The sequence below is a fragment of the Saimiri boliviensis genome, chromosome 1 (genome assembly GCF_048565385.1).
Source record: "Saimiri boliviensis isolate mSaiBol1 chromosome 1, mSaiBol1.pri, whole genome shotgun sequence".
In the NCBI taxonomy this organism is placed as follows: domain Eukaryota; kingdom Metazoa; phylum Chordata; class Mammalia; order Primates; family Cebidae; genus Saimiri; species Saimiri boliviensis.
The window spans coordinates 158,569,742-158,588,419 of NC_133449.1; the positions used below are offsets into that span (position 1 = coordinate 158,569,742).

Consider the following 18,678-nt stretch of genomic DNA (forward strand, 5'->3'; position numbering starts at 1 on the left):
AATCTATTAAATATTTACCATGTGTCAGGGTCTGCACAAAGCACTTTGCATATATCTCATTTAATCCTAACGACTATGAATCACTAAGCTCACTTTTCAGGAACAATGAAGGCTCGAAGAGGTGAGGCCCTTGCTTGAGGTCACACAGCTACTCTGCGGCAGAGCCAGGACTTAGCCCCAAGTTAGTCTGACTCTAGACCCTGCCTTTCTGATTGCCATGTACTGTTGCTTACTGCACACATAGGAGATGAGTGTGCAATGAAGGGGCCTTGAATGTAAACATTTTTCAATTATACATATATAATTTATCTTGAAAAGTTGGAGCTGGGAAATCTCAATGGAATCCCTGAAACACTATTCACTAACTGACTAGTGAGTCACAGAAGATAATTTCTTTCTTTCTTTCTTTTTTTTTTTGAGACAGAGTCTCACTCTGTCATCCAGGCTGGAGTGCAGTGGCATGACCTTGGCTCACTGCAACCTCCGCCTCCCGGGTTCAAGTGATTTGCCTGCCTCAGCCTCTTGAGTGGCTTGGATTACGGGCCCTTGCCACCATGCCCGGCTAATTTTTGTATATTTAGTAGAGACAGGATTTCACCATGTTAGCCAGGCTGGTCTTGAACTCCTGACCACAAGGGATCTATTGGCCTCAGCCTCCCAAAGTGCTGAAATTACAGGCTTGAGCTACCATGCCTGGCCTCAGAAGATAATTTCTAACAATGTCTCCTCAGCATTCCTTGAAACAGATCTGGAGGACACCGAAGGCACTAGAGAACACTGGCCCACATCACGGTGCAGCTCTTACCATTCCAATGCCTTCGAATGCAAAAATGGCTGTGCCAAAGAAGAGAGGGTAGGTCTTCCAGGGGGCCACCAAGGGGAGGTTGCTGGGGTCTGGGATCCTCTGAAACAGACAAAGCAAAACGAAGCAAACTATTATACAGAAATTAGAGATTTGAACTCTGAATCTGAGAGGTCATACTTTTTAACAAATCCAAGATTCTCTTAAGGAGGAAAGTCTAATACCTGACAGACGATTTAGGGATATTTAACCTTTGCATGTTTTTCTCTTCAGAAAACCCCACTTGTTTGCGGGGAAAGACAAGCCCAAGATACTATTAATAACTCAAATGTTGGGGCTTGCATAAAAAGAGTCACATTCTTTCAGTAGGTAATCCCATCCTCAGAAACTGAATTCAACTAGAAAAAAAGTCAAAAGATGAAAAATATTGAGTAAAGCTATTTAATAAAGAAACCGAAAACAACATAAATGTTCCCAAACAAGGGAACAGTTAAGTAATTAACAACATACCAGCTAAACCACAGAATATATACTTTATTTATTTATTTATTTATTTATTTATTTATTTAGAGACAGAGTCTCCTTCCGTTGTCCAGGCTGTAGTGCAGTGGTGAGATCTCTGCTCAGTGCAACCTCTGCCTCCTGGGTTCAAGCAATTCTTCGTGCTTCAGCCTCCTGAGTGGCTAGGACTACAGGTGTACGCCACCACAGCTGGCTAATTTTTGTATATTTTTGGTAGAGACAGGGTTTCACCATGTTGGTCAAGCTATCTGTGAACTCTTGATCTCAAGAGATCCGCCTGCCTCAGCCTCCCAAAGTGCTGGGATTACAGGTGTGAGCCACCGCACCTGGCCAGTATGCACTATTAAAAAGTAAAATTGAGATAACTAGGTAGAACATAAAAATCTACTTATGAAATATTAATGAGAAAACATTTTTAATTTGAATTTATATATTCACTCTGATACAACTACATAAACAACGATAAAGCTGGAAGGAAAGAGAAAGTAATAAATTTTTAGATTGGTTATCTTCCTTTTTCCTCTTCTTTTCTTCTCCTTTTTAAAATTCTTATCAATCAGCTTAAGCCCTTTGAAAGTATTACCAAGAAGTACACAACACAAGTGTTGGAACATGTGGAGAGAAACAGCAAAAAGAATGTTTTCAAAAATAGGCCAAAAAAAAAGGGCAATTGTTAACTGCAGGAACAATGCTAATGTTGTATAAGGAATGAAGTTGTGATGGTTAATACCGAGAGTCAACTTGACTGGACTGAAGGATGCAGAGTATTGTTCCTGGTGTGTCTGTGAGGGTGTTGCCAAAGGAGATTAACATTTGAGTCAATGGACTGGGAAAGGCAGACCCACCCTTAATCTGGATGGGCACCATCTAATCAGCTGCCAGCTCAGCCAATGGCCAGATTAAAAAGCAGGCAGAAGAATGTGGAAAGGCTAGACGGGCTTAGCCTCCCAGCCTACATCTTTCTCTTGTGCTGGATGCTTCCTGCCCTTGAACATTGAACTCCAAGTTCTTTAGCTTTGGGACTCAGACTGGCTTCCTTGCTCCTCAGCTTGCACACGGCCTATTGTGGGACCTTGTAACTATGTGAGTTAATACTCCAATAAATTTCCCTGTATATGTACATATACCCTATCAGTTCTGTCCCTCTAGAGAACCCTGACTAACAGAAGTATAGTCACAAAATCCTCCACCAAACAACAGCCTCCAGTACCAGACAAAGTGGAAGGAGCAGGGTGGGGAGGAGGGGATTCAAAGCTGCTGTCCTTTTAAAATTCGGCTTTTTAAACCACGTGCATATGTTGCTTCGATTAAAATAAAAATTGATGTTAAAACAGCCTTTTACAATGTTTTAAAATTGAGTTAACTATCTGGATATTTAGATAATATGAGGCATGCTCTCAATGGGTTTTTTTTTTTTTTTTTTTGAGACGGAGTTTGCTCTTGTTACCCAGGCTGGAGTGCAATGGCGCGATCTCGGCTCACCACAACCTCCGCCTCCTGAGTTCAGGCAATTCTCCTGCCTCAACCTCCTGAGTAGCTGGGATTACAGGCACATGCCACCGTGCGCAGCTAATTTTTTTGTATTTTTAGTAGAGACGGGGTTTCGCCATGTTGACCAGGATGGTCTCGATCTCTTGACCTCGTGATCCACCTGCCTCGGCCTCCCAAAGTACTGGGATTACAGGCTTGAGCCACCGCGCCCGGCCTTCTCAACGGGTTTCTAAAAGGAGGTCCATTATTAATCTCTGTAACAGACTTCTCTTTGAAAGATTTCAAAGCAGCAATACTGCTTTTGAAAAAATAAAAAATTAAATAAATACGTTTCCCTGTGCCCCTGCTAAGAAATCCGTTAGAGCTCTTTGTAAGAAGCATTTCAATACCTGGAATGGAGACAGACTAATAGGTATTTTTGCTCTACAATGGGACTGGAGAGCAAGACTGCCCTGTAATTATTCCTGAGTCACAAATGTAACATAAGTTATTGGAAATAGGTGCTACCTGTTGGTTAGTGAGTGACTCCTGCTCTTATTCATACATCAGAGCAGATTCAAGTATTAGACAGGGAATTACACAATCCATGTCTGCGGATATTGTGGGAATGAGGCCAGCAGTAGTATATTCTACATACTTACTGATTGCTACTGACCTGACCAACTAAATGATAAAAGTTTAATTTATAAAGAAACATACATGTTTCTTTAAAATCAGCTCATTATCAACATATCTCCACAATTCTACAACACAGTAAGTCCTCCATTGTTATCAATAGGTTCTTGGAAACTGAGACTTTAAGTGAAATAATGTACAGTCATTTCCTTCAACATTTTGTTACAACATTGATGAAGAAAAAACTGATTTTGCTATACATCATTTCACATAGCTGTAGTTTCTAAGAACGTATCAATGATGTTAAGTGAGGCCTTACCATATTATCAATTATAATAATAACAGTTGAGAAAATGCGGTTAAATGTACACATGGATTATGAGATGTGCTTTTGCAATTCTGAAACTGTTATAACTAGGAAAAAATACATATCCGAAGCAAGGCTATGCAGTGATAAAACATTTATTGGGAGCCCCCTCTGTGCAAGGCACTCTGCCCAGAACTGTTCCATTTGACTCTTCGCATCCTAAGACAGAGGGGTGGAAGACCTTGTTCTGCTACCTACAATGGCACGTACATGAGGGGCAAGAGGAGCAGTCATATGCATGCTTAGGATGAGGGAAAAATTCAGAAACATCCAACAGTAGGGGAATCCTCATAGTAAGTGGGGCAAAATGTCAAAACAGAACAGTAGTAACAAGCAGCAGAGGCAGAAGCAACAAAAATGACCTAGAGAGAGCATCTTTAGCCGTATGGCACATCCAAATGAAGCACTGACAACACTATGGGCAGTGACTACGCCAAAACACAGCCAAACCCCCTCCCCCATGCCGCACTCCGGGCAGATGGCACTACTTGGGCAGATGGCACTACTTGACCATAGCACAACTTCTGGCTAAATCCAGAGAAAGACCTGGGGTTGTTCTCAAGAAATCAGCAGGGCTTCTTCTTTGAAGACATTGCTCTGTGTGCTGATTGTACTAGGCACTGACATCACTCTGGAAGGATACTACCAGTTGGTTGGGACTGAGACACTGCAAGAACCCAAATTCTTATCCCAGACCTATGATCATAGAAACCACCACAGCCCAACTACCTGCAATGACTTAAAACTAAATGCAGCAGGTGTGCCTGTCTGTGGGGAGCGGCCTCACTCAATTCATCTTTAATGTCTACTGGAGTGTATCCTAGGTGCACTTAAGAGCTCTAATTACAACTTGAAATCATGGGTAAATATTTACCCTTCCTTGTCTGGTAACGGAAATGGTCTATCGTGCATTCACAGGTCCTCCTTCCAGTCTCATAAAAAATGGATGTGAAGAACTATTTTATTTATTTATTTGACGCACTCTTACTCTGTTCCCCAGACTGGAGTGCAGTGGTGTGATCTCGGCTAACTGCAAACTCTACCTCCTGGGTTCAACCAAATCTCCTGCCTCAGCCTCCTGAGTAGCTGGGGTTACAGATGTGCATCACCACACCCAGCTAATTTTTGTATTTTTAGTAGAGATGGAGTTTCACCATATTGGTCAGGTTGGTCTCGAACTCCTGACCCCATGATCCACCTACCTTGGCCTCCCAAAGTGCTGGGATTACAGGCGAGAGCCACCATGCCCAGCCAGAATTACTTATTTTATGTTTAAACAAATAGTTCTGCAGAAGATTCAATATCTGCCACTTATCTGATTTACTGTGATGAAAAAACAGTCAATACTCACAGAGGACGATGCTAATCTAAACTGATAATGTCATTTGCTTAGCACAAGAAGTCCTGCATTTTATGAGCCACTGTTTTCCTGGAAACTACATCAGTGAGTAACTAGGTCACTGTTAAGCAGACTGTATGAAAATGAGATAATATTTGCCTGTCAGACTGACTGAAATGAAAAAGACGGACACATCCAGTATTGGTAAGGGTGGAAAAATGGGCACTTAAATACTGTGGAAGGGAGTCTCTGTGAAATTAGAAACAGCTTTTACAAAAAACAACTTGGCAATATAAAAAAATTCAAAAGTGCACACTCTTCAGCAATTACACATCTAGACAAATATCTTTAAAAAGTATTTATACAGGTCCGCAAAAAGGACTGTATAAGAACATCTCACTGTCTTAATACTGAAATCATACTAAAAATTATCAATGACCTGATAGTCACTGAGTGGGGACTGGTAAATAAAGCGCAGCAAATCTCTTCTCTGTGATACAATGTGACAACTAACAACAAGGTAGAGCCAGGAATAGCAACCTGGAAGGCTGGCGAAGGCATTTGTAAGGGTGGGGGAAGAAGCAAGGTAGATGAAAATGTAACTTGGTAAAAAATTATGTTTCACAAATAAAAACAAAATGTACTTTAACATATTTCTCTATATACTTAGGGAGGGTGCAAATACATTCACACCATCTAGAATGAGGCAGATCAATCACACAGAATGGGTCCCTAAGAGGAGACTTGGGGTGGGGACTTGGTATTCAAGAGGTATTTGTGTTGTCTGTGATTTAATGAATATGTACTGATGAATTATTTGGGAAATTGAATTAAAATATCTTTTTTTTTTTTGAGACGGAGTTTCGCTCTTGTTACCCAGGCTGGAGTGCAATGGCGCGATCTTGGCTCACCGCAATCTCCGCCTCCTGGGTTCAGGCAATTCTCCTGCCTCAGCCTCCTGAGTAGCTAGGATTACAGGCACGTGCCACCAGGCCCAGCTAATTTTTTGTATTTTTAGTAGAGACGGGGTTTCACCATGTTGACCAGGATGTTTTTTAAAGATACGCTTTTATTTACCTGCTTTTACTTCTTTTCCTTTTCTCAAGCCTTAGAAAATCCATTGTCATTTTCACAAACGGCCATAGTGGTTAAGGGCATATTTTTCTCAGCCTGATCTTCTACCCATCTGTATACAGATGTTCTCTCTCGTGCCACCCCATAGACCTGTCTGCCCACAGACCTGTCTGCATGGGCTGAGTGAGGGCAGGGAACAAGTGGATTTATAATTTTGACAAATACAAATTAACTGGAGTTGATAAGGTGTTACTTATCTACAGGTTAGAAAATTTAGTTTTTATTTCGATCTTAATATTTTTCTCTATTTTACAATTGTATAAAATGATCATGACTTAACCATGGAATTGAAAAAGGTCTAAACCAGTGATCCCTGTGGGGGCCGATTTGACCCCCCAGGGAGGTCTAGCAATGTTAGGAGACACTTTTGGTTGTCATCACTCGTGGAGGGGGTGCTACTGTCACCCACTGAGGAGACCAGAGATGCTGCAAAACATCCTATAATGCACAGGACAACCCTACAGCAAAGAATTATCCACCCAAAAACGTCAACAGTGTCCAAGATAAGAACCTCTAACCTAAACATACCAGCAGTAACATATAATTATGTTCCACTTACTTGTTATATATATATATATATATATATATATATATATATATATATATAATTTTTTTTTTTTTTTTTTTTGAGACAGAGTCTTGCTCTGTTGCCCAGGCTGGAGTGCAGTAGGGTGATCTCAGCTCACTGCAACCTCTCCCTCCCGAGTTCAAGCCATTCTCCTGCCTCAGCCTCCCGAATAGCTGAGATTACAGGTGCACGCCACCACACCTAATTTTTGTATTTCTAGTAGTAGAGACAGGTTTCACCGTGATGGACAGGCTGGTCTTGAACTCCTGACCTCAGGTCATCCACCCACCCCGATCACCCAAAGCGCTGGGATTACAGGCGTGGGCCACTGCGCCTAGCCTTTTTAAATATTGAAGCAAGGCAACAGGGAGGGCCTAGGCATGTACCTGAACAATGAACTGGTAGATCATGATCAAGCTGACCAGCATGGAGATGTTGGCCAACAGGGAGAAGACTGACAGGGCTCGGAGGCTCCTGACGAAAACCAGCAGCACCAGGAAGGGCAGGAAAGAGAGCATGTAGAGTCGCGAGTCCATGGTGGGGGTGAGAATTACCGTCTCATTGTTGTGGCAGTTATTGGTAGTCCCGTTGGCCGCTTCTACCACCTAGAATGACAGGAAGGAAGAAAACGGGAACACGTCTCAAACAACAAAGGCCGGCAGATCCTCTGCTGGGAGAGGTTCCTGAGGCTCCTGTTCAGGTGTGTGAACAGGGCCTTTTAGGATCTGTGTCCAGTGAGCCTTCTTTAGAGATCTTCATGACTATCATCAGCAACCCAATTGTCTGAGCTAGGTTTGAACACTGGTACCTAGGACAGGAGGATGGATAAGACATGTGGATGTTTCTCTATGCCCTAGCTCTTTTCCGTGAGAATCAAACAGAAGATGTGGTTCTATGTAAAGTGTTAAAACTTTAACGTTTTTGTTGACAAAAGCTGGTTTGGAAAAAATCCTAAACAAAAATTTCAGTCATCTTTTGCCATTCTCTCTCCCGTTTTTTTTTGGTTTGTTTTTCTTTCTTTTCTTTTCTTTTTTTTTTTTTTTTTTTTTTTTAACCAGATGCCTACCTGTTTAAAGTTCTCAGCCAGAAACACAAAATAGACACAGCAAAATCCCAGCTGAGTGACAATCAGGAAGAAGTCCACAACATGTCTGGAGATGGGGAGGGAAGGAATACAAAGACTGTTACAACACAAACGCAAGACTCCCAGAAGGGGAGGTGTCTTTTTTTGTTGTTTTTTGTTTTTTTAAATAGATTTGGGGGGTACAAGTGCAGTTTTGTGAAATGGATATGTTGCGTAGTGATACAGTCTGGGCTTTTAGTGTAACCATCAGCCAAACAGTGTACACTGTACCCATTTTTTTTTTAACAGTGCTTTCCCCAAGCCATCACAGACCCTTCCCAGCAGGTGACAAGGATGAGCATGCCCTGGTAGGAGAAGAATCCATGCTAGGTGCCACCAGTCTGGGGCTTTGGGAAGAAGGTGTGTGAAGTGCTAGCTGCATGGTTTCTGAGGTCCCCTTCCTGGCTTCTCATCTGGAATGCTACATGAGATCAGACACATGCACAGATACCATGACCCTTAGCCTCCTCTCTACACATCTGCCCACCTAGCCCATCTCACATTTTTTTGCTAAAGTTACAGGGAGCCCTTGACATAAAAGGCCAGGAAGTAGTCCCCTTCACTGTCTCTATAACTTGGATACAAGAGTCAGCCAAGTCCCACATTAAGGACACAGAAACTGATATACCAAAAACAGACGGCTAGTGGTACAAAAGCAGCTGGTAACAACCTAGAGTTTCATCAAAAGGAAAGTGATTAAACCGTAGACCATTCTTAAATGAAACATTACACAGCAGTTAAAAAGAATGTGTTAAATCTGTATGTGCTGATGGAGAAAAACATCTCAGACATTTAAGGGGAAAAAGCAAGTTTCCAAACAGTATACATAGTATATTCAATCCGTGCCAAAAACTTTAAGAACATGTGTATGTTTCTATTTATACAGCAAATTCCAAAAGGCTACCCATGCAACTGTGACCAAAATTTTTTTACTTTTTACTTTATGTCCTAACTTAATCCAGAAAAGTTTTTACCATGAGCACACATTAAAATGGCACACATTTTATTAAAAGAAGGAAGGAAAGGAGGGAAGGAGGGAGGAAGGAAGCAGTAAGAAAAGAAAGGAATGAAGAATTAACAACCAATCATCTCATGGTGGTCACTTGACAATCTGGCTCCTCCCACTCACAGAAGATAATTTGGCCAAAAGAACCATATAATTTGCATCACAGGATAAAGGTGACTATGAATGAAGGTAAGCTTCCCGTAGGACCACAAAAAGGGAATTTTCTAGAGAACATAGTTTTAATATGGTTTGGTTTTTTTAATTAAAAAAAAGAATTTTTAGCCCTTGATAATATCAATTTTCTACATTTAAATATAGAAAACAAAAATATATTTCCCTTCAAACAACTAAGAGTTACCTTACGAAGAAATCTGCAAACACTTCCCACCTCCAAACTCATCTCCACATCCACTTCTCGTTCACTTCACCTTCTCCTGAAGCCTTTTTTGCTCCCAGCTCTCATGTGTGTTTCTCATCTGGCACAGCCGACAGGAGAATCTTTAAAGTTCCACCGTCTCCGAGCACTGAGGATGTACTCCTAGCTCATGACACTTTCTTCTTATGGGTGTCTCCTGCTATTGGTCTCTTATCTTGTTCTCTGGCTTCTCTTCCCATATATCTTTTTACTTACACAGACTACAGAAGCCCTTGGAGGGCAGGAACCACATAATTTACTTCAGGAAATCTCCCCTTCTTACCTAGAACTCTTGTTCCATTTATAAGACAGTGCTTAAATACAGTTGTTGAGCAAATGAGTGAATCAAAAACAATCACTGGTCATAGACTGCCAAAGCTGGAATGGCTCTAGAGATCATTCAGGCCAGGTCCTGTGCTTTCCTGATGAAACTGAAGCCCCCAGAAAAAAAGGGGTTACCCAGCCCCAGGTCACACAGCTTACAACCAGCGGAGCTGAGCCAGAGCCCAAGGCAACTGACCCAAACAGCAAACAGCACTCTTTCCACACTTTACACTGTCTCCCACATTACACCTCCCCATCTGAAGGCCTCACACTGGGAGGCCACTATTGAAAGGAAGGAGGAAATCAGTTACCTTCCCCAGTGTGCGTGGTTCCGGAGCCAGGAGCAGGGACTGGATTCCAACCCATACATCACAGTTTCGCCATAATCCACAAAGGATTTATTCAGCCTGGAAGAGGAGGAGGGAAGAAGAAGGGCAGAATATGTGGATTAGACAATGACACTGACCGAACAAATGGAGCCACTGAGATCTGAGCCAGTCCCCATCTGTCACCCTGGAGATACCACTCTGAGTCTTGTATCTCATGCTTTCAAAGATCAGAAGTATTAAGTCGACAGGATGGTACTTTTATCATAATTAGCCACCATCTGGTAGAATCATTTCAATGGGGTAAACATTACAAAGCACCTGAAATTAGAATGTAGTGTCTATTTACTGCGCATAGGTAAATTTAACAGATGATAATGAGCCAGAAAAGAACACAAAAATACCCAGGGAAAGGAAACGCTGCAATCTTAAGCAGCTACCTCCAGCCAATGTGAAGAACTGAGAATGGTCTGCATCAGTGCTCATTTTCAGGGTTGATAACAGAACCCAAAAAGACAATTTATCACTTGAGAGGTGGCTCAGACGGCTCTCACCTGCGGCAGAAGTGGTGAGCACATTTCACCAGGATACCCATGCAGTGCACAGCTATGATGCCTATGACCAGCAGGCTGACGGGACCCATCTGGGGACAGGTGTTGCAGGCAACAGAGAGAGAGAGAGAGACAAGCAGGTAGAATTATGAGTGAATCCAATGGATACTTGGTTTGCAAATGATTAAAAAGCTACTAAGGCACTTTTCAGTGATAAGGCACTTTGGGCCCAGCATTAGAGAGAGAAATGTGATCATGGAGATTAGCTCTGTGACATGGGTGCTATCTGAACTTTCAAGAGATTTAGTCATGTGGAGAAGAAGGACATAAGATAAGTCTATTCTGAGACTGGGGCAAGTCAGTAGAATAGAAGGCTCCCTTGACTATGGGAAGAAGAGATGGGCTAAGGGATGTGCGGGGAGAGGGGTAAATTATCTTTACAGCATTGCCAGATCAAGAAGACTGCACTTAGCTAAAGGCAACCCACACCTCTGAGCCTCTCTTCAACTCCAAAAGAAACAGAATGGCTTTGGGCAAGCAGTCAACAGGAAGTGAACCATAAAAAGAAGACCTAAGATTCTTGGAGTTGACCATTTAGGAACAGGGCACGGGGGACCGTGTAGAAAATGGGCAGATATCTGTAACTAACTCACTAGTTCATATTATTGACAGAAACTGCATGAGCCAACTCAGTACATCCTCTCCACCAAGAAGTAAGCTCCATGAGGGCAGGAATCTTTCTTGAATTCACTGATGTATTCTAAGAGCCTAGAAAGGTGCCTAACACACAGAACACTCTCAATAAATATCTTTAGGTGAATGAATGTCTGAATTTTGCTTTTTGTCAACTGATTTTTAAAAAATCCTTCTCTATTTAAAATGTTTTAAAGCAAGGACATTTTAACAACAAAGAACTACCTCTTAAAATTTGTCACTACTCCCCTCCACTGATGCAGACCCTTACCACGATGCCTGCATTTTTCACTGCCAGAGGTAGCCCCAGGAGTCCTGTGCCAATGTTGCCTTTTAACAGGTGGATCAAGGTCTGGAACCATCTGAAGTGAAAGACAGACAAGAAAAGGATAATCATTACAGTTAACTTTTACTAAGCTCTTAGTGCTCACATGCATTATCTCATTTTATTTCTACAATAACCCTGTAAGATTTTATTTCATGGATGAAAAAGTGGTTTGCTCAAGGTCACATACCTAGTAAAGGGCTGACGCAGGACTCAAATCTGGGCAGTCTGACTCCAGAGCTCCCTCTCTTATCCCCTGTGCTGTAAGTCCCCATTCTTTGTAGCATTTCTGAAAACTCCTTCTCTCAGAGATTAGATCAGAGAGGTGCTCTGACTCTCTCCAGACACACTATCCTTTCTAAGGGTATTTGAGTTTGGTTCTAACCACTGAACTGCCCACTGTAAAGACTCAGACCTGCCTAGGTACAGTGGCTCATGCCTGTAATCCCACCACTTTGGGAGACTGAAGTAGGTGGATCATCTGAGGTCAGGAGTTCAAGACCAGCCTGGCCAACATCGCAAAATCCCATCTCTACTAAAAATACAAAACTTAGCCGGGTGTGGTGGTATGCACCTGTAATCTCATCTCCTCAGGAGGTTAAGGTAGGAGAATTTTGCTTGAACCTGGGAGATGGAGGTTGCGGTGAGACAAGATCATGCCACTATATTCCAGCCTGGGCGACAAAGTGAGACTCCGTCTCAAAAAAAAAAAAAAACCACAGACCTCAAAACTGCAACAGAGGATGACAACCCAAACTATGATGGACAAACACTGGTGACAGAACAGAGGAAATTAAAAAACAACAACAACAAAAAAATAGAAGCCCTAAATGCAGAAGTCACACAATACCATAAGAGGCCAGAAGTCCCTGATACACTTTGTGTCAAAAACAAAAAAAGTCTAACGCCATAGAGTCCTAGGATCAGAGAAGCTCTTTCAGAGAGTCAATTCATTTACCCGTCTGCTGTGAGGGCAGAATTGTACAAACTTCAAGCTACAATGGTAAAGCCTCTCATGCTTCCTCATTCATTTTTTCACTCAACAAATGCTATCTATCACATATAAAGCACTGTGTTAACTGCAGTGGTGAAAATAAGTATGAATCTGGTATGGTTCTCAGCCTCTAGAAATTAATAACGTTTCAAGGAAAATAAGGGAACACATTAATAACCACCAAAGGTAGATAGATTCTTGTCTTTAAGAAAAACCCAAGAACAGAGACCAGGGAGAAGGGAGGCAGGTGAGGCTGTATACAGAAGAGAGAGCTGAGCTGAGCCCAGCAGGACAGGCAGGAACTATAAATGTGCTTCTGGGGAAAAAGACACCACTGGCAAAGAGAAGGGCATCGGAATAACACCCTAGAGAGAGACCTGGGACCGGAATCAGGAGTAGTAGTTGGGTTTAGCCACCATTCGAGTTAGGGTGAGGGTGAGGGTGGAGGCAGGAAGTTTCTCTTTTTTCTGCAGGGAATAGGAACTCGTCAAAAGACTGACTACAGAAGGGTGGTCTTGTCTTCAATTTCTATCTACTGTTACTTCCAGAAAAACAAGAAACAGGTCAAATATAGTTTAACTCTGCCCCAGATCACTCAGAATTTGGCCCGTGGCACTGTCTGTGGTTCTACTACACATATAACCTAAATCCCTCAAAACTGGTATTTACACACATTTCTTCAGATCTGCAATTCACCAGAAACTCAAAGTAAATAACATTTGTTACTCACGGAGGCCATTACACTCTCTGTGAGACCCATCTACACTCTCTGTAAAAGAATTTCACTTTAACTTTTCTCCTTTTACCTTGAGGGAAAAAGACTTGTGATTTTCCTACTGTATCCAGCTTTTTCAAGAAAGACCAAGGAAGCACTTAGCCTCTTCTCATGCCTTCACATGAGAAGAGGTTAAGTGCTCTCCTGGACATCCTAAGGAAACAGCTTAAGCATTACATGTGTCCATCAGCAAATGCATTATCAGTAGCCTGTAGCTGCAAGATAATGAGGTCTATTAAATTTTTATCTTGGCAAATGTTTAATCCACTTAAGGGCAAAGCACTGTATCAAACCCAGCTACCTAGCAGAGACCTCCCCAAAATGCCTCTGAGCTGACTATCATGGAACACTAGGTCCCTTGCCCTAGCTGTGCCATCACCTTCATATGACAATTCCTCCCCTCCCTTCCTGGGCCTGCTATCTCATCCATAAGGTGAGGGAACTGGACTAGTACAAAATGATCTCCATGATCCCTGCAGCTCTGAAACACCAGGACTCTAGGCAATTGACCAAAATTACTTTTTTTAATAGATGGCCGCAAGCTGGGATTACCCAGTACTGTGTGAGAAGCACAAAATCAACTTCGTAAACTGTTAAGTCTTAACTACAGGGATGGACTATCTTTCTGAAAAGGGGAGGGAGGAGCCTAGCAAATCTCTGTACTTCCATTCATGCTCCATCACTCATTCTTAGACTTTTTGGTCTCTGGACCCCTTTATTCTCTGATAAATCACTAAAGATGCCAAATAGCTTTTGCAGCAGATGTTGATTACATCTGCTGGTATATACTGTATTAACAATTAAAACTGAGAATTTAAAAAATATTTAATTAAAAATAACAGTAAGTTCATTCCATGTTAATACAAATAATTTTTAATGGAAAAGACCCTATTTTCCAAAAAAGAAAATGTGAGAAGAATAGCACTTTTTCCCCCCATATCTCTTTAATAGCTCACTTAACAGAAGACAGCTGGACTACCTGCTTCTACGTTGAATCTATTGTGATGTTATTTTTGAAGTTTACGAAAAAAATTTGCTTTTTCACAGACACGTGGTTGGAAAAGGAGGAGTATTTTAATGGCCGCCACAGACAATGACAGTAATTTTTCTTTGTCATGACTCCAAAATGCCACACGATAGCTTTTTAGAAGTTACCTGCAATGTGGTCTGGGTGCAGTGGTTCACATCTGTAATTCCAGCATTTTGGGAAGCCAAGGAGGGTGGATCACCTGAGGTTGGGAGTTTGAAACTAGCCTGGCCAATATGGCGAAACCCGTCTCTATTAAAAATACACAAATTAGCTGGGTGTGGTGGCCCGTTCCTGTAATCCCAGGTACTCGGGAGGCTGAGGCAGGATAATTGCTTGAACCTGGAAGGCAGAGGTTGCAGTGAGCCAAGATCGTGCCACTGCACTCCAGCCTGGGTGACAGAGCAAGACTCTGTCTCCATCCATCCATCCATCCATCGGTGATCTTGCCCTTTCAATAGATCTTTTACCCAATGCGGAATTCCTAACATCAGACTGAATGTATACAGGTCTTCCAAATGCTAACATCTTCATTATATATTAATAATATTTTAAAAAATCACATTCATTAATATCAACTGATCTCATCAGAAAAGTCTCCAAGTACAGAGGCCATCAAGCCCATGGCACTGGATACTTGCTTTTTTTGTTTTCCTTTTTCTAATTTTGCTTGAAAGCTTGAATTTTATTCTAGGCAACAGATAGGTATTGTCTATTGTTTTCCTTGAGATGATGGGCTTATTTCTCTCAGTCTTGCAAGTACTCTGTCTGAATGACCTACAGTTTGTTAGTTGTTCTTTCTGGTTCTATGAAAAAGAAAAGCAGCAAGTTTGGTAGACAACTCGAATAATCACTCAAGGTCTTTGCCTTGAGACAAGCAATATGCTTCGGTACTGACAGAAGTACTTCATGCGTACTTCCTGTTTTGCCACAGAGAATATGAAAGACCTATACTGAAGGGTCTCAATTTTTTAAATACTAGTATTCCGACTGTTTCATCAAAGACATTCTTAAGTACAAAGGGCTTTTTTTCTTTGCACATGTGTGGCAGTAAAAAATACAATGACAACTAGTATAATTTGGTGCCACTGCCTTGATTCATTAACAGTGTGATTTTACCCATCATTGCTTCAGTGCAATTTTACCCATCATTGCTTTCACTTGTGGGTATTTGCTAACTGCAAGTGAAAGCAATTCACTTGCAGTTAGTGAAAGCTAAGCACAAATCTCCACAAGTGAAAAGGCAGACAACATCTTAGTATTATTATGAAGATAGTTTTGGCCTCATAGACTTTTTGAAATAGTCTTTGGAAGCCCAAAAAATCTGCAGACCACATTTTACAAATGGCTACTCCAGCTCACCTTTAGAGAGCCAGTCTGTCTGCTGGTTTCAGATTGACATGGGTAAGAAGCACAGAGGCTTGATATATATAATGGAACTCAGAGAGGCAACAAGAGAAGAAATTTGCCCAAGAACATAAAATGAGGCTGTCTCCAAAGCAGTCAATAGTTTGATAACATCAAGTGTTAATGAATAATCTCACTGAACACACTAAGAAATAACTCACACGTTGGGGATGGTGCTCACGCCTATAATCCCAGTACTTTGGGAGGCTAAGACGGGCAGATCACTTGAGCCCAGGAGTTCAAGAACAAGCTGGCAACATAGCAAAACCCTGTCTCTATTAAAAAAAAAAAAAAAAAAAAAAAGTATGCAGGTGCATGCCTGTAGTCCCAGCTACTCAGGAAGCTAATGTGGGTGGGAGGATCACTGCAGCCCAGGAGATGTCGGTTGCAGTGAGCCATGATTGCGACACTACACTCTAGCCTGGACAAAAGACCAAGAACCCATATAAAAAAAAAAAAAAAAAAAAAAGGGAAATAATTCATGGAAGCGTTTGGGATTCCTATTTGCACCCTCTAACTAGGGGTTTTTACTGAGCCCTTGATTTCTAGAAGAGGTAGGTGTGTGCATACAAACGTGTGGTAGCCATAGAAGTACTTCCATGTATTTTGTTACTTGGCAAACTGGATAAAAGGGTAAGGAAAGGCAGAAATATAAAAGGAACTCAGCTTAAAAACATCCCTAACACTTCCTACATATTAACAGATTAATTTAGGTTACGAAGGTCCTCCAAATCAACCTCTACCTTAATCATACTTGGTGTGTTTTCTACATAAATGCTTGTGTCAATCCTATGCCCCAGGCTAGAAGTACTTTAGGTCCCCTCAAAGTACTTTCTCTTGTACCACCTGTGATGGGACTGCGACACCTGCCATCAACTACAGATGGGCCTTCCTGGTCACCTACATTGTGTCACAATATCAGGGCAGGAAGGGAACCTCAGAACAAAGTACACCCTGGAAAATGTCACAATACAAGCCCAAGGAAGATATCTTCTGATGTGTGATTTCCAAGAAACAAGGACATAATTTTGAATTGGCCGTTAATTATAACACAATGTAGAGAGAGAGAAAAAAAGAGATATTCGGAATAGCTAACAGGCATGCATCAGCTTCCACATGTCCAAAACCTATGAGCTACTATCCTGAAGTTGCTAGTGGCTAAGTTTTGAGATTCAGAGAGGTCTCCATAAAAAGAAAAATCCAGACTCCCTCTGCTAAGTATTGCTTAGACAAGTTGATATCTGAGATCAAAAAGGGGCAAAAACTGCAAAGGAAACTACAGAGAGCGAAGCTTAGCAGTACCTCTAACGGGAAGCCGTGATATGCCACTGGTGGTGTGTGCAGCTGCTTCTGCGTGGGGGCTGCCAATGCTGATAAGGCCGGAGGAAAGAGGGGCAGTGTAAGCCACACTGCTGCCAGCTGTGCTCTAAGCAATCTACCACCAGCTAACTCCCACTGCAGGCTAATGAGGAATCTACAAAAGCATACCACCTGAGAAATAAGCTACAGAAACAGAATCTTAGAGGACTGGTTGAGTATGTCCAGCCTGGGGCATAGAAATCAGCTAGTGGTGGTGATGGGCCGGGAACGCAGACAGACCACATCTTCTAGTTACAACCCAGTTCACAAGAGAAAATGCCCTGTACCAGGAGACGGTGTAGGCAGAGGGAGCTTCTCCAGTGATGAGTTCCAGGAGAAGCTTCCATGGTCTGCTTGGGCAGTCATCAGGAATGGCATAAGTCTAGGACATGAAGGATCTTTCAGTAACTCACACTCAATCCACAAGGAAACACAGAAGAGGTGATAGCTGAGCTTGAGGAATAAACAGAAGGGCTGCAAAAGCTGGGATGCTGGGACACAGAGAAATGTCAGAGGTCTGCTGACATCAGGAATAGCTGGGAAACTCAATGGAGTAGCAAAACTGAATTTCTGATTCAAGTGGTAAGCCCCACACAGCCAGCATAGCTTCACAGTGGAGTCAATTTTTCCTTACATTTGGGGAAAATGAGGCCCAAAGAGGGCCAAACTCAGCCCAGATGAGGCTGGGGTTCCAGTTTCTCGAGACAAGACATAAGCCCTCTTTGGAGAATGCAAAGCCCGTCTTCTCCTTTCCTACCAATCCCTCAATTTGTTACGTGCAGAAGTTAATTGTTCTCTCTTCCCACTTCTTCAGTCAAATGAACAGTGATTTGGTAATGGGGCAGAAGTCGTTTGCAAAGTCTTTTGCAAAGGAAGCTTCTGATTCTGCTTGGAGATTATTTGGGGTTCTAGCACAGATGACACAGTTCTAAATTAAAAGAATGTCCTCTGTAGAAGCTTAAGTCCAAGCTCTTAGTTGGCACCAGCCTTGTAGGGCCAACACAGCTGAAAGGAACGAAGAAGAAGAAGAAACAGCCTAGAAAGTGGCAGCCCAGGAAAGCAAAGCTCAGCACGGTCACGTGAGCCCAATCTCTTCATTGCTGACCTTCATCTGTAAAGCGGAGGACTGATGAAACTGGGGAGGAAAAATAAGTCCAAGGGAGACTTAGGAACAGGAATCCCACCCAGGAGAGGAGAATGTAACAGCTACTCACGTTGTGCTGTTGCTCTGACCAAAGCGTTGGTAGGAGCCCGGGGAGGAGAGGTGACTGAGGCCTTCGGACGGGCTCTCCTCAGGGCTCACGTCAGTGGAGCTGTAGTCATGGTAGTCTTCATTCCGAAGTCTCTGAGTGGACATGGCAGCTGCGGAGACAGGGCCAGCATTAGGACTTCCTGCAGCTGGAGCCTGTAGCTCCATGTTTGGGGTGGCCTCTGGGGTAGGAGCTGTCATTGTTGGAGCTGCTCACTGTGACAGCTGTGCTATGGATTAAGTATGAAAGCGTCTGGTACTAAGGG

General features: G+C 42.4%; 1 protein-coding gene across 10 annotated transcripts in view; it reads right to left on the reverse strand.

Moving 5' to 3' along the window:
• SLC36A1 (solute carrier family 36 member 1) overlaps positions 1 to 18,678 on the reverse strand; it is a 57,893-nt gene that overhangs the window by 21,802 nt on the left and 17,413 nt on the right. For 9 of the 10 annotated variants that reach the window (XM_039470279.2, XM_074378967.1, XM_039470280.2 and 6 more), the window contains 7 exons: positions 18,378 to 18,525; positions 11,548 to 11,638; positions 10,587 to 10,675; positions 10,018 to 10,113; positions 7,905 to 7,989; positions 7,225 to 7,443; positions 806 to 904 (listed from right to left, as the gene is read on the reverse strand). In XM_039470279.2, the coding sequence (XP_039326213.1) occupies positions 806 to 904; positions 7,225 to 7,443; positions 7,905 to 7,989; positions 10,018 to 10,113; positions 10,587 to 10,675; positions 11,548 to 11,638; positions 18,378 to 18,520 (822 nt within the window). In that variant the 5' untranslated portion in view covers positions 18,521 to 18,525. The remainder of the gene's footprint in view (positions 1 to 805; positions 905 to 7,224; positions 7,444 to 7,904; positions 7,990 to 10,017; positions 10,114 to 10,586; positions 10,676 to 11,547; positions 11,639 to 18,377; positions 18,526 to 18,678) is intronic. The other variant, XM_074378978.1, reaches the window with a different exon arrangement.